The sequence below is a fragment of the Hemiscyllium ocellatum genome, chromosome 28, assembly GCF_020745735.1.
Source record: "Hemiscyllium ocellatum isolate sHemOce1 chromosome 28, sHemOce1.pat.X.cur, whole genome shotgun sequence".
Taxonomy (NCBI): Eukaryota; Metazoa; Chordata; class Chondrichthyes; order Orectolobiformes; family Hemiscylliidae; genus Hemiscyllium; species Hemiscyllium ocellatum.
Window position 1 is genome coordinate 45,888,451 of NC_083428.1, and position 15,129 is coordinate 45,903,579.

Consider the following 15,129-nt stretch of genomic DNA (forward strand, 5'->3'; position numbering starts at 1 on the left):
ACCTGGGGAAATGATTTTGTTTATTCACTCTATGCATGCCACTCATGGTTTTATAAACCTCTGTAGGTTGCCCCTGATGCTGCAAAGCAAATAGCCCCAGCCTATTCACTCTCTCCTCATAGGTCAAACCCTCCAACCTTGACACCATTCTTGTAAATCTTTTCTGAACCCTTTCAAATTTAACAATGTATTTCCAATAGAAGGGAGACCAAAACTGCATACGGTATTCCAAAAGTGGCCTAACTGGTGTCCTGCAGAGAGACCATCTGACCTTCCAGCTCCCGTGCTCCATGCACTGACCAGTAAAGGCAAGCATACCACCTTTCAGGGAACTCTGGACCTGCATTCCAAGGTCTCTTTGTTCAGCAACTCTCCCCAGGACATTACCATTATGTGCATGTCTGATTTGTCTTCTCAAAGTGCAGCGCCCCACATATATCGAAATTGCACTCTTATCTGCTGCTCTTGGGCCCATCTGATCAAGATCCTGTTGTACTCCTGCAATAACCTTCTTTGCTGTTCACGACACCTCCAATTTTGATGTCATCTGTAAAATTACTAACTATACCTCTTATGTTCACATCCAAGTCATTGTTATAAATGATGAAAAGCAATGAACCCAGATCTAATCCTTGTGGCACACTGCTGGTCATAGGCCTCTAGTCTGTCAGTGTGTACAGTTGTTCCTAGCTGTGGCAGTTTGAATACCTACATTAATTTGGTTGTTTTTCTTTTTCAGTTCTCGTGGCGCAGTCGGTGATAGAGATGGCCAGGTAACAGATTTCACTTTAACAAATTTATTAATTCTATCTCGCTTTTGGAAGCTATCATATTAATACTTCTACATCTCAAATCAGATTGTCTTCTTTGCAATGTGGATTTGGGTGAAAGCAACTTTAATTCCTTAATTTTTGATCATAAATTGGGAATATATGAAACCAAACTCTACTTAATGGGAAAAGTGGGGTTTCACTTCCATTGGAAGTCAGCTACAAAGAAGACAGTCTGTTACTGAATAACATGGGAGGGTGGAATGATCAGATTTGTGTACTTTTGTTGAAACCACTGTAACCAATAGGCGTACGACATTGAGACTGGGTAGCTTGAATGTTGCAACCCTGCCCTGTGTCGGTCGTTAACAACTCCTGAAGGCTGATGTCAAAGGTAATGAAAGACATCAGACTTGGAGCAGAGCTAATGAGAGGAAGACTTAAAGGTCAGTTTTGGAAATGTTATGGAGGCACATAAAACAACTCTCCAGAACAAACTGTTGACTGTGGTATGGCGTTTATTTTGCAATAGCAATGAGGGTAGTGACCACACATTGCACATGTATGATGATTTGGAGGTACCAGTGTTGGACTGGGGTGTACAAAGTTAAAAGTCACACAAGCTTTCTGAGCTGATGAAGGAGCAGCACTCCAAAAACTAGCTTGCTTACCTGTTGGACTATAATCTGTTATTGTGATTTTAAACACATTTATGATGTTCGTGATAAGCTAGTTCCTGAAACTTTTGAGCTTTCAGTTGTTTTAACTATCTAATGATTATTCTCAATGGGGAAATAGGAGTTTAGGGATGATAAGCAGAGTTTTTTCTGCCTAGATGGTACTGAGTAGTGTTGTGATTCTTTTTATGTTGTATTAAGTTGTATGCAAGGTCCAGATTGAGCACTAACCATTCTGATAGTGGTGAAAAGGGAAATCAGCATCACATTATTGCGAAGCTACCAGTGTTACTTGTCCAAGTCTCATGACCAAGCTGTAACATGCTTCATTACTCCAATATGGGAACATGATATTAATTTGAAAAGGTGTTCAAATATTAAAACATTCGAGTAAAAAATGAGGTCTGCAGATGCTGGAGATCACAGCTGCAAATGTGTTGCTGGTCAAAGCACAGCAGGTTAGGCAGCATCTCAGGAATAGAGAATTCGACGTTTCGAGCATAAGCCCTTCATCAGGAATAAGAGAGAGAGAGCCAAGCCGGCTGAGATAAAAGGTCGGGTGGAGGGACTAGGGGGTGGGGCGATGGAGGTGGGATCGGTGGAAGGAGGTCAAGGTGAGGGTGATAGGCCGGAGTGGGGTGGGGGCGGAGAGGTCAGGAAGAGGATTGCAGGTTAGGAGGGCTACCTGCAATCCTCTTCCTGACCTCTCCGCCCCCACCCCACTCCGGCCTATCACCCTCACCTTGACCTCCTTCCACCTATCCCACCTCCATCGCCCCTCCCCCTAGTCCCTCCTCCCTACCTTTTATCTCAGCCGGCTTGGCTCTCTCTCTCTTATTCCTGATGAAGGGCTTATGCTCGAAACGTCGAATTCTCTATTCCTGAGATGCTGCCTAACCTGCTGTGCTTTGACCAGCAACACATTTGCAAATATTAAAACATGTTAAACTTACATTGTTTCTTTGAACAAACTTTGAAATATTTGTATTATGTGTATTCAGCATTATCCTGATGGAAGGCATGGAGGACCAGAACGCCACAACCGTGATTCAGGATCACAGCGTGAGGGTTGGGGCGGATCTGCTGGTGGCTACGGGCCAGACATGAAACGTGTAGGAGATAACAGAGGAGGAATTATGCCTCGCCAATCAAGGTAAGTATTCAAAATGAGGGAATGAGATGAATATGAGTTGGAAGAAAGATGGGATGAAATAAGATAAGGGTAGTGAAAATTCTGAGGGTATGAAGATGGGGCAGTTTGCCAAGGACAGTAGTATTTTTGGATGTATGGAGCTAAGATAGGCAGAGAGGTTAGTGGATATGGAGTTTTCATACTGAACTTTGGAGCAATTGGGAATTTGTGGAGTGGCTTATTTGTTTGGAGGTGACCATATTGTATTGATGAGGATTTCAGCTGAAGTAGATAAAAGAAACGTAGGAGCAGCTGTTCTGTTAAAACAGCTCTACTAGTATTTTAAGTTGACAAGTTTATATCATCTCCATTCACCAACTATTTTTAATACCCATACTCCTCAGAAACAGGTGATGGCTTGATATTATCTCTAAACTATTAATTCGGACTCCCAGGTAATCCTATGGAGATAGTGGGTTCCAATCTTGCCAAGGCAGGTGGTGGAATTTGAATTTAATAATGTTCTTAAAAATAAGAGTTTAATATTAACCATGAAACCATTGCGGCTGAGGAGAAAACCCCTCTGGTTCGTTCATGCCCTTTCAGAAGGAAACTGGCATCCTTAACTCATCTGGACTACACGTGACTCTAGATCCACAGCAATGTGGTTGACAAACTGCCCTCTGGGCAATTAGGGATGAGCAATAAATGCTGTTCCAACCAATGACAGTCGCATCCAGTGAATGAATTACTTTTTTAAAAATCATCAAATTTTTGAAAGCTGAGATGTCGTGGAGGAAGTTGAAACATATTGTAACAGTATAGGACGTTTGGCAGGACCCAAACTCTTGTCTTGTCTCTTCAGTAGTCACTTCAAGGCAATTTCTGTTGTAGATTTGAATAGAGACTGTAGCACTGAATATTATGCACATTGGAACCAGTCTTGTAAATAGCTGATGGGCAATGTAAGTAATGAAGTAACTAACTGAAAATAATGAAGTTTAGGGAGGGCTCACAAAACCATGGCTGAGGATGTTTGGCCATGATGGCAGGAATTCACATTAGTGCTGTTTCATTGGCTTACTGAGTCAGATGAAACTGTAACCATGTGACCGCATGTCCCACAGAATGATTAGTAAGTAGAGGGATAGCACTGTAAATGAGGCAGGTAATAATGTTTCACAGGAGATACCAATAATACTTGTTTTAGGGATTGGTGAAAACTCATAGAGAGTTGGAAGAGAGGTAAATGGCCAGTCATGTTTAAGACACTTGAAGAGCATGAAGTTTGGAAATGGGGCCATTGAAGAACTAAGACTGTGGATAGACCTCTTTGCCTTTGTGATACTGGTGATGTCCTTCTGTAATATTAGAAAGCACCTCCCCACAGCTACTGGAGAGGGCAGTGCGGTGCATATAGCTGAGGAGAGATGGTTTGCAGAAACCGTTGGGATTGGGAAGCTCCGTTTCAAACCCAAATTCCAGTACCACCTTCCCCTCACTGCTAACTTGCTGATATGCTGCAGACCAATCCAGCACTTGCGCAGGGCCAATTTGGTATAATGTATAATCTTCCCATAACTTCTTTTGATGTATCTTTACGTGTTGGGCAATTGCACTACAAGGTATTATTTGTTCTTATGCAGAGATGGCAGAGATTGGAGCAGTGACCATGGACGGAAGATGGAAGGTCATCCAGAGCGTTCTTGGCAGGGTAACCTTGAAGGAGGAATGATGGGAAGAGATCATGATCGTTGGCAAGGTAATCTGTTAGTACAGAAAAGTTTGTAATGAAAAGAAGTCGGTGTTGTTTAAAATTCCACTTGTGATTGATTCATCCAATCAGCCTTGAGCTGTGATAAGAATGAGCAAATTACCTTTATAAATGCATTTAGAATAAATTAAATATTTCATCCATAATTAAATATTGACCGCCAAATAACTGCAAGGTGCTGGCTTATAATGTAACATTTGAGCCAATTAATTCAGGTCACATGGACCAAACATGGTTTATTTTATGAAATAATATTGCAACAGGGCCAGTTCTGTACAGAGTTATGTATTTTAATGGGAATGTTTTTCAGCTTTGGTCAGAATTTAAATTCATTCAACCAATGTTTTAGGTTTCTGCAAGATATTCATGTTTCAGTTAACTGAAACAGCTTGTTTCTTTTGAATTATTTTCATCTAAAATTAATCATATTTGTTTCAGAATATTTTGCATTTGGTAGATACTAAACGAGTTTTCTGCATCAGTGTTTATTGTGGAAAAGCACATGGAGACATAGAACGTGGGGAAGTAGTTGGTGGCATCTTGAAAAATGTCCATATTGTAGAGGAAGAGATGCTTTGTGCTTTAAAATGCATTAAAGGGAATAAATCCCCAGGAACTAATCAAGGTTTAGATTACTTAGTGTGGAAACAGGCCCATCGACCCAACAAGTCCACACCGGCCCGCCGAAGCGCAACCCACCCATACCCCTTCATCTAACACTACAGGCAATTTAGCATGGCCAGTTCACCTAACCTGCGCATCCTTGGACTGTGGGAGGAAACCGGAGCACCTGGAGGAAACCCACACAGACACGGGGAGAATGTGCAAACTCCACCCAACCTGAGGCGGGAATTGAACCCGGGTCTCTGGCGCTGTGAGGCAGCAGTGTGAACCACTGTGCCAGTGTGCTGCCCACAAAAGTGTACTCTAGAGCTCTTCAGGATGCTAAGGAAGTGATTGCTGGACCTCTTGCTGTGATATTTCTTTCATCAATAGTCAGGGTGAGATGCTGGAAGACTGGAGATTGGCAAACTTAGCATTACTATTTAAGAAAGGTGGTACGGAAAAACCAGGAACTGTACACCAGGTGAGCCTGACATTGGTGGTGGTTAAGTTGTTGGAGGGAATCCTGAGGGATAGAATTTATGTGAATTTGGAAAAGCAAGAACTGATTAGGGATAGTCAACATGGCTTTGTGCATAGGAAATCATGTCTCATGAACTTGATTGAGGTTTTTGAAGTATTGAAGAGGATTGATGAGGGTAGAGCAGTGGATGTGATCTACATGGACTTTAGTAAGAAGTTCCTCATGGTAGGCTAGTTAACAAGGTTAGATTTCATGAAATGCAAGGAGAACTAGCCATTTGGGTACAGAACTGGCTCAAAAGTAGAAGGCAGAGGCTGGTGGTGGAGGGTTGCTTTTCCTGTGACCAGCGGCGTGCCATAAGGATTGGTGCTAGGTCCACTACGTTTTGTCATTTATATAAATGATTTGCATATAAACATAAGAGATATAGTTAGTAAGTTTGCAGATGACACCAAAATTGGAAGTTTACCTCAGCGAAGATAATTATCTCAGATTACAATGGGATCTTGAACAGATGGGCCGATGGGCTGAGGCATGGCAAATGGAGTTTAATTTAGATAAATGTGAAGTGCTACATTTTGGAAAAGCTAATCAGGGCAGAACTTGTATACCTTAATGGTAAGGTCCTAGGGAGTGTTGATGAACAAAGATCTTGTTGTGCAAGCTCATAATTCCTTGAAAGTAGAATCAGGCGACTGACTGTGTGGAGTTTGCACGTTCTCCCCGTGTCTGCGTGGGTTTCCTCCGGGTGCTCCGGTTTCCTCCCACAGTCCAAAGGTGTGCGGGTAAGGTGAATTGACCGTGCTAAATTGCCCGTAGTGTTAGGTAAGGGATAAATGTAGAAGTATGGGTGGGTTGCGCTTCGGCGGGTCGGTGTGGACTTGTTGGGCCGAAGGGCCTGTTTCCACACTGTGTAAGTAATCTAGTAATCTAATCTAATCTAGAGTCATAGGTAAGGTAGGATAGTGAAGAAAACATTTGGTATGCTTTCCTTGGTCAGAGCATTTGAGTATAGGATTTGGGAGGTCATGTGATGGCTGTATATGACATTGGTTAGACCACATTCGAGATAATGTGCAATTCTGTCTCCATCCTGTCGCAGTGATATTGTGAAACTTGAATGTTTATTTACAAGAATGTTGCCAGGGTTGGAGCATTTGAACTATATGGAGAGGCCGAATAGGCTTGGGCATGTTTTTCCCTGGAGCGTGATCGTATTGAGGTTTATAAAATCATGAGGGGCATGGATAGGATAAATAGACAAAATCTTTTCCCTGGGATGGGGGAGTTCACAACTAGAGGGCATAGGTTTATGGTGAGTGAGAAAAATGTAAAAGGGGCATAAGGAGCAAGGTTGAAAATGTGTTGCTGGTTAAAGCACAGCAGGTTAGGCAGCATCCAAGGAATAGGAAATTCGACGTTTCAGGCATAAGCCCTTCATCTTTTACCCGAAATCTCCAGCATCTGCAGACCTCATTATTTACCATAAGGAGTAAGGTTTTCAAGCACAGAGTGGTACATGTACGGAATGAACTTCCAGAGTCAGTGGTGAAAGCTGGTACAATTAAAGCATTTAAAAGGCATCTGGGACTCGGCAAGACTGCGTTTAAGGGTCTCTAAAAGGAGATATGGCTAAGTGTCTTGTTAAACGGTGCACCTGAAACATCAAGGGAAGTAATTTGCTTGTTAAAAAGAAAGAAGTGCTTTCTAGCCTTAAGAGGGAAAGGGTTGATAGCGCCCTGGTGCAGAAAACCCATCTTGATGGGGAACAACTGAAGCTGCAACGGTGGGGGGTTTGGGGGGGTTATGATTGGGTATTCTTTTCATCTTTACTACTAAAAGTAGGGGAGTGGCTATACATATACAGAAAAATATTCCTTCGCTTTATTAGAACAGGTGAATGATGGTTTGTGATACTTAAGGCCTTGATACGTGGGGAGGTTTCGACAGTGGACAGGATGCCTAGTGGGCCCCCAACTGTTTCTTGGCAGGCCAAGCAGGTGACTGACTTGAGGTGTTGGTGCTGGTGAACATTTGGAGATGTCTTCACCCTACTGGCAGGGACTTCACCTTTACTTCAAACCTGCATAAGTGTCATAGGAGAATTGATCTTTCTCTGGCGCCCTTGATCCTTCTGGGTTTGATTGAGTTGTAAAATTGGGAACATAGCTATTTCTGATCACACAGTGATATATTTGGAGTTGAAGGTCAAGAGTGAGGGGCTAGGTTCACTGGTGTTTGGATCCTTTTCTCCTTAAGGATTCCAAATTTGTGGGAAATTTTTCGAGTGAGTTTCAGGAGTTATTGACTATCCACTCAGGCACAGCCAGTAGTACATTTATGTTATGGGAGACTGCTAAGGCCTTGGCTAGGGGATTAGGTATTTCCCAATCGGCTAGCCGGAAATGGCAGAAAGGGGAGCGGCACCGTCTACTTGAACGCAACTGAAAGCTGCTGAGGCAGCACATTTATTGAGGCCTTTGGTGACCAAGCTACAGTGGATCACGACCCTCCAGGCTGCTCTGAATTCAATACTTATACAGACTGCTAGGAGCAGACTTGCCATTCGTGGACAAAGGCTGTTTGAGTATGGGGATAGGCCAGGGAAGTATTTAGCATATCTGACTGAAAAAGTGTGCTCCCCAATCCATTAGCACAATCAGACACAGCACTGGGGTCCTTACATACGATGCCAGAAGGATTAATGAGGCTTTTCAAAGTTTTTACTCTGAATTGTATCAGTCTGAAAGTTGTGAGGGTAGGGGGGGGTCAAGATGGAAATCTTTTTTCACAGCTTGGACCTCTATGGGGTAACCTTGGAACAGGCCTCTCCTCTTAATGCCCCCTTGACAGTTCAGGAAATACAGGAGGCAGCTAGACAACTTCAGAATGGAGTTGAGAAGTGTGGTGCTGGAAAAACACAGCTGGCCAGGCAGCATCCGAGGAGCAGGAGAATTGACGTTTCGGGCATAAGCCCTTCAGGAATGAGGCTGATGTGCCAAGTGGGCTGAGATAAAAGATAGAGGGAAGGGAATTTGAGGGAGGTGTGCTGGGAATACGATAGGTGGAAGGAGGTGAGGGTGATAGGCCGGAGAGGGGTTGGGGTCGGAGAGGTCGGAAAGAAGATTTGCAGGTCAAGAGGGCGGTGCTGAATCCGGGGTTGGGACTGAGATAAGGTGGGGGGAGGGGAAAGGAGGAAGCTGGAGAAATCTACATTCATCCTGTGTGGTTGGAGGGTTCCTAGGCGGAAAATGAGGCGCTCTTCCTCCAGGCATCGTGTGGCCAAGCACCTGCATGTCCTTGGCGGAGTGGGAGGGGGAGTTAGTGTTCAGCCACGGGGCAGTTGGGTTGGTTGGTGCGGGTGTCCCAGAGGTGTTCCCTGAAACGTTCTGCAAGTAGGTGGCCTGTCTCCCCAATGTAGAGGAGACCACCTTGGGTGCATCGGATACTGTAAATGATGTGTGTGGAGGTGCAAGTGAATTTGCGACGGATATGGAAGGATCCATTGGGGCTTTGGAGGGAGGTGAGGGGGAGGTGTGGGCGCAAGTTTTGCACTTCTTGCGGTTGCAGGGGAAGCTGCTGGGAAAGCACCTGGCCCTGAAAGCCTCCTGAGTGAGTTTTAGAAGGAGTTTATAGGGATTCTGTCAGGGCCATTATTGGAGATGTACAATCAGTACCATATGCATGAATGCCTACCACCTATCTTTGAGAGAAGCTAATATTTCCCTCATTCTTAAGAAGGGGAAGGTTCATGAGATTGTGCCTCATACAGGCTTAGCTCTCTATTAAATACAGTTTCTGTCTAAGATCTTGATGCTGAGATTGGAGAAGGTGTTGCTCAGCATTGTCAAGAGGACCAGGCAGGTTTTGTAAGGGGCCGTAGGTCCTCTTATTAATAGTAGAAGGTTGCTGAATATGGTCCAAGTGTGCCAGCAATGATCGATCCAGGGGGTTGGTGATTTCCTTAGATGCAGAGGAAAGCATTTGACTGGGTGGAATGGCCGTATCTCTTTTATGGCTTAAGAGTGGTTTAGGCTAGGTGGGTGGAGGCTTTATATTGCCACCCTCTGGCTACTGTCATCACCAATGGGGTGCAGTCTGGGAACTTGAAGATTGGTAGGCGTAGTCGTCAAGGCTGCCCCCTCACACCATTGTCATTTACATTGATGGTAGAGCTGAATTCATAAGAATGTCTAATAACCGCTCTGGAAGTGGGAATGAGCGTACACAAGGTTACATTGTATGCGGATGACATCCTTCTGTTTTTATCGGACCTGATGATTTCTGTACCTTATCTGACACAATGTATTCATTCATTTGGGGCTATTTCAGGATAAGATCAAAGTCGAAGGCTATGCCTTTGAGGACCTCAAGGAAGTGCCAGAGGTTGAAGGTGGCCCTAGGTTCCCCTTTAAGTGGTCACGAGCGGGTTTTTGATATTTAGGTATTTTTATTTCTCCCATGTTAGATCGATTATTTCGGACTAACTTTGTTTACCTGCTTGACAATATTAGGCAGGGTCTCCAGAGATGAGAGATTCTTCCAATTTCGTGGTTAACTTTTAAGATGAATGTTCTTCCTCGTTTGCTTTATCCCATGCGCATGCTCCTTATAATATTTCCCAGGTCAACGTTGCAGAGACTTATGGATTGGTTTAGTTCTTTCATCAAACTTACTAAATTACAGTTACCTCAAGGATGGGAAGGAGTTGATTTCCCAGACATCAGGAGATATGAACTGAATTTCCTGCTGTCCTTTTTGTGTGATCGGGCAAGTAAAGATCCAGGCTCAATATAGCTCAGTGTTAAGAACTCTCAGGCAAAGTGCCCTCTTATTAATGTCGCTCATGGATAAGATGAGAACAGTTATGGACTACTATCGGAGCCCTATTACTAGTATGGTCAAGGCATGGAGGACAATGTGTCAGAGTGAGGGTTGCTTATCCAAGACTTCGCCACTCACCCCCATAGTTGCTATGTCAGGGTTCTGATAAGGGATGATAGACTCAAGGTTCAAACTGTGGGCAATGAGAGGAATGTCTAGTTTGGGAAACTTTTTTGAGGGGAGATTATGATGTCCTTCAAGCAATTGAGCCACAAATACAGGCTGCCTGGTAGAAATCTTCTTTGTTTTTTCAGGTTAGGAATTTTATCCAGAACATGACTGCGCTGCTTCTTACTAAGCCCTATAAGTCTGATACAGAGGGGTTGTTGCTACGTTCCGCAAGCACCCTTTTGCTTAGTGTCCTCTATAGCCTAATGGGTGGTAGGGCCTGGCAAGATATGAACTAGCTATGTGAAGTCTGAGCACAAGGGCTATGAGTGGATATCTCTTCTGAAACATGAGAGGGCATATGGGAGAACACATGAAAGATCTCAATCTGTAATAGGACATACGCTATGCAGTTAAAAGTTCGGCACAGGGTTCATCTGGCAACGTTTAAAAAGGGGGCATCGCCAGTGTGCCCCAAATGTAAAATAAATGTGGGTACTCTTGCCCATTGCTTCTGGACATGCCATTGGCTCTGCGCCTATTGGAGCACTGACTGTAGAGATAGGGAGGGTATTGAGGACTGAAGTTAAAGTAGACCCGTTATCTTTCCTCTTACGTCCATCAAAGTTACCACCTTTAGACAGGTCTGGGAAGAAACTATTCAATATTCTTATGCACTGTTCACGGAAAAATACTCTGAATTGGGTGTCTGAGAACCCACTGGGCTTGCTGGGATGGCGAAAATCAATCAGGCGCACATTCCCTTGGAAATTTTCACAAATATGGTGCACCACACAACAGACTTTTTTTATGAGACATGGCAGCCCTTTTTGAGTTATTTGAATACAGATTTTTCTGCTATCTTAACTAGAGCATTCGTTTAACCAGGATGGTTAGGTTTGCTGGGCCCTGGAACAGGGGACCCCTGAGTGAATATGGCTATATGTACAACGCTCACATTTTTGGGTTGGGAGCTTTGCACTGAGCATTTTTGTTTTTAAGTCCTTAGTTATTTATTGGTGGTGTTTTGCACAGTGTTTAGTTTTGTTTTATAGTATAGGTTACTAGTTGTTGGATTGTAGTTGTTTTGTAATTGCACAATTTGTTATATTTTCAAGAACTTTATTTTTGTAAAGTCAAAAGAAGTTTTTTTGCTAATAAATATGTTTACAAAGAAAGTCATCTGGATGGGTATATAGATCGAAAGGTTTTACAAGGAGATGGGCCAAGTACTTGCAAATGGGACTAGATTAGGTTAGGATATCTGGTAGGCTTTGGACTGAAGGGTTTGTTTCCATGCTGTACATCTCTATGACTCTAAGGTCAAACTTCACAGGTGCCCTAAATGATATTTTCAAAATGTAATTTGTTCACAGGCATGAGTGGTTTTGAACTTGCTGATTTTACTATCACACCATCTCTCCACCAACTTGAGAGCGCCTTTTTTGTTTTGCAAAGAAGCATGAAACAAGTCACGTGATTTTATCAGGCAGGCAAAAGTGAGGACTGCAGATGCTGGAAACCTATTCCTGATGAAGGGCTTTTGCCCAAAACGTCGATTTTCCTGCTTCTCGGATGCTGCCTGACCTGCTGACGGCTGAGCAAGATGCAATTTTGTCAATTGTGGCACAGTCCTGAATCACGGTTCTGATTTCTACTTCCCCTCAAGGATCTGAGCACACAAATCAAAGCTGACATTCCAGTTCAGTACTGAAAGGGTGCTGGACTATCAGTGGTGTTTTGGATAATAAACTAAACCAAGGCCCTGTCTGCCTTCTAAAAGGTTCCTTGGCACTGTTGTATTTTAAAGAAGAACAGGGATGATCTCCCAGGTGTCCTTACAACAGGTTATCTGATCATAATCTGTTTTTCTGGGAGTTCACTGAGCACAAATTAGTTGTTCTTACCTTCATTACAGCGATGACTGCCTGAAACTATATTTACTTTAAGACTTATTCTTATGCTAACATTATTGTCTAGCCCTGATTTACCCTCAAGATTTAGGTGGTGAACTGTTACAGTCCTTGGAGTGGAGGTTTGTCCATGGTGCTGTTCAGAAAGAAGTTCCAGGAATTTACCCTCTGATAGTGGAGGAGTGATAATATATTTCCAAGTTAAGATAGTATACATATCAGAGGAATTTGCAGGTAGTGGTGTTATAGAGTCATAGAGATGTACAGCATGGAAACAGACCCTTCGGTCCAATTCCCAACCCAATCTAATCCCATCTGCCAGCACCCGGCCCATATCCCTCCAAACCCTTCCTATTCATGTACCCATCCAAATGCCTCTTAAATGCTGTAATTGTACCAGCCTCCGCCACTTCCTCTGCGTGAAAAAGTTGCCCCGTAGGTCTCTTTTATATCTTTCCCCTCTCACCCTAAACCTCTAGTTCTGGACTCCCCAACCCCAGGGAAAAGACTTTGCCTATTAACCCTATCCATGCCCCTCATAATTTTGTAAACCTCTATAAGGTCACCCCTCAACCTCAGACGCTCCAGGGAAAACAGCCCCAGCCTGTACCCATCCAAATGCCTCTCCCTGTAGCTCAGATCCTCCAACCCTGGCAACATCCTTGTAAATCTTTTCTGAAGCCGTTCAAAAGTTACACAACATCTTTCCGATAGGAAGGAGACCAGGATTGCTCGCAATATTCCAACAGTGGTCTAACCAATGTTCTGTACAGCCGCAACATGACCTCCCAACTCCTGTACACAATACTCTGACCAATAAAGGAAAGCATACCAAACGCCTCCTTCACTATCCTATTTACCCGCGACTCCACTTTCAAGGAGCTATGAATCTGCACTCCAAAGTCTTTGTTCAGCAAGACTCCCTAGGATCTTACCATTAAGTGTATAAGTCTTGAGTTCCCATGCGTCTGTTCTACTCCAAAGAAGTGAATGTCACAGGTTTGAAAAGTGCTGTCTGTGGAGCCTAGGTCAGTTGCTGCAGTGCATTTTGTGATGGTGCACAGTGTATCAGTGATATAGAGTGTGAATATTTGTGGATGTGCCAAGTAAGCAAGCTGCTTTGTTTTCGGTGGTGTAAGACTTTGGAGCGGCACTTCTCCAGGCAAGAAGAGTATTATATCTCACTCCTGACTTGTGCCTTGTAGATTGTATTCAAGGCATTGGGGAGGCAGGTGAATTGTTTGCTGCAAAGTTGCTAGCCTCTGTTATGCTCATGAGTAGCCATATAAATAATATGGCTAGTGGTTCAGTTTCTGGTCAATGGTAATCTCTAGAATATTGATAGAAGAGAATTCAGCAATGATGGCGTCCTTGAATGTGAAGGTGAGGCAGCTAGATCCTCTCTGAGAGGATGGTCATTGCCCGGTGCGCTGTGTGGGAGCGGTCATTGCCTGGTGCGCTGTGTGGGAGCGGTCATTGCCCGGTGCGCTCATGTGAATGTAAGAATGCTGTTAATGTAAGAAACCTGAATGTTGCCCGTGTTAATGAATACACTTGTGAAGTTGCAAATGTTGTTGAGCCTTGTGGAATCATCAGTGATTCATCCCACTTCTACTTCTGGAGATGAAGTAGCTGAAAATGGTTGACCCCCAAAGCCCTCCCATGAATAATTCCTACAAATATATTATTTGGACCGAGATGGACTGATCTCTGGCACCATAACTTCCTTTTTGCTAAGTATGATTCCAAAATAGTAGAGAATTTTCTCACTGATTTCACTTGACCAGTTTCCCTAGACCTGTTTGCATGCTTGTATAAAAACTATGTTGATGAAGTAATTTTCTTCTATATGAACACCCAAGATTCTTGAGAGACCTCAGCTGCAAGTCAGTGCATTGGGATGCTAATTAGCAGTCCAGCTTAGAGAGCATTGATCATGGTCCCCACATCTGTGGTGTTTTAGCTCTGTTATCCATGTTTGGACCAAGGCTGTGAAGAAGTCAGGAGTTGAGTGGTCCTAGTGGAACCTGAGCTGATGGTCATTGAGCCTGTTATTTCTGAGTTATGTTGCTTGATAGCTCTGGGCCCTTTCTTTGGTTTGATGCTCAAGAGTAGACCGATAAGGTGGCACTATCACGTCACATCTCATTTCAGTTCTCCTGCCATTTCATTAGACTCCCCATTGTTTGTTCATATTATGTAACTCATACCTGGGCAATCCTCCACATTGTTTAGTGGATGCTAGTGTTGCAACTATGCTAGAAGAGTCAGTACCATTGCCAGAATGTGGTTGGGCCAAAATAATTGACAAGGTTTAAGACCATCCCACCATATCCCAGTAATCTCAGATTTACCACAGCTAACTTCCTAGCCTGCACAGTAGAGGGAATTTAGCATAACCAATCCACCTAACATGCACTTGGACTGTGAGGGAAGCCAGACTACCCAAAAGGGCCCAGACACCCCACACACAGCTTGTCATGGAGCCCACAAGGGAGCAGGCTATTCTGGACCTAGTGCTTTGTAATGAACCAGTCGTTATAAAAGATCTTAAAGTAAGGGAACCCTTAGGAAGCAGCGATCATAATATGGTAGAGTTCAGTCTGCAGTTTGAAAGAGAGATGGCAAAATCTGATGTAATGGTGTTACAGTTAAATAAGGGTAATTATGAGGGCATGAGAGAGGAGCGGACAAAATTAGACTGGAAGCAGAGCCTAGCGGGGAAGACAGTAGAGCAAAAATGGCAGGAGTTTGTGGGTAGAATTGAGGACACTGTACAGCGGT

General features: G+C 43.6%; 1 protein-coding gene across 3 annotated transcripts in view; it reads left to right on the forward strand.

The window, feature by feature from the left end:
- LOC132829080 (scaffold attachment factor B2-like) overlaps nucleotides 1-15,129 on the forward strand; it is a 77,266-nt gene that overhangs the window by 55,519 nt on the left and 6,618 nt on the right. For all 3 annotated transcript variants that reach the window (XM_060846383.1, XM_060846385.1, XM_060846384.1), the window contains 3 exons: nucleotides 740-773; nucleotides 2,449-2,600; nucleotides 4,226-4,341. In XM_060846383.1, the coding sequence (XP_060702366.1) occupies nucleotides 740-773; nucleotides 2,449-2,600; nucleotides 4,226-4,341 (302 nt within the window). The remainder of the gene's footprint in view (nucleotides 1-739; nucleotides 774-2,448; nucleotides 2,601-4,225; nucleotides 4,342-15,129) is intronic.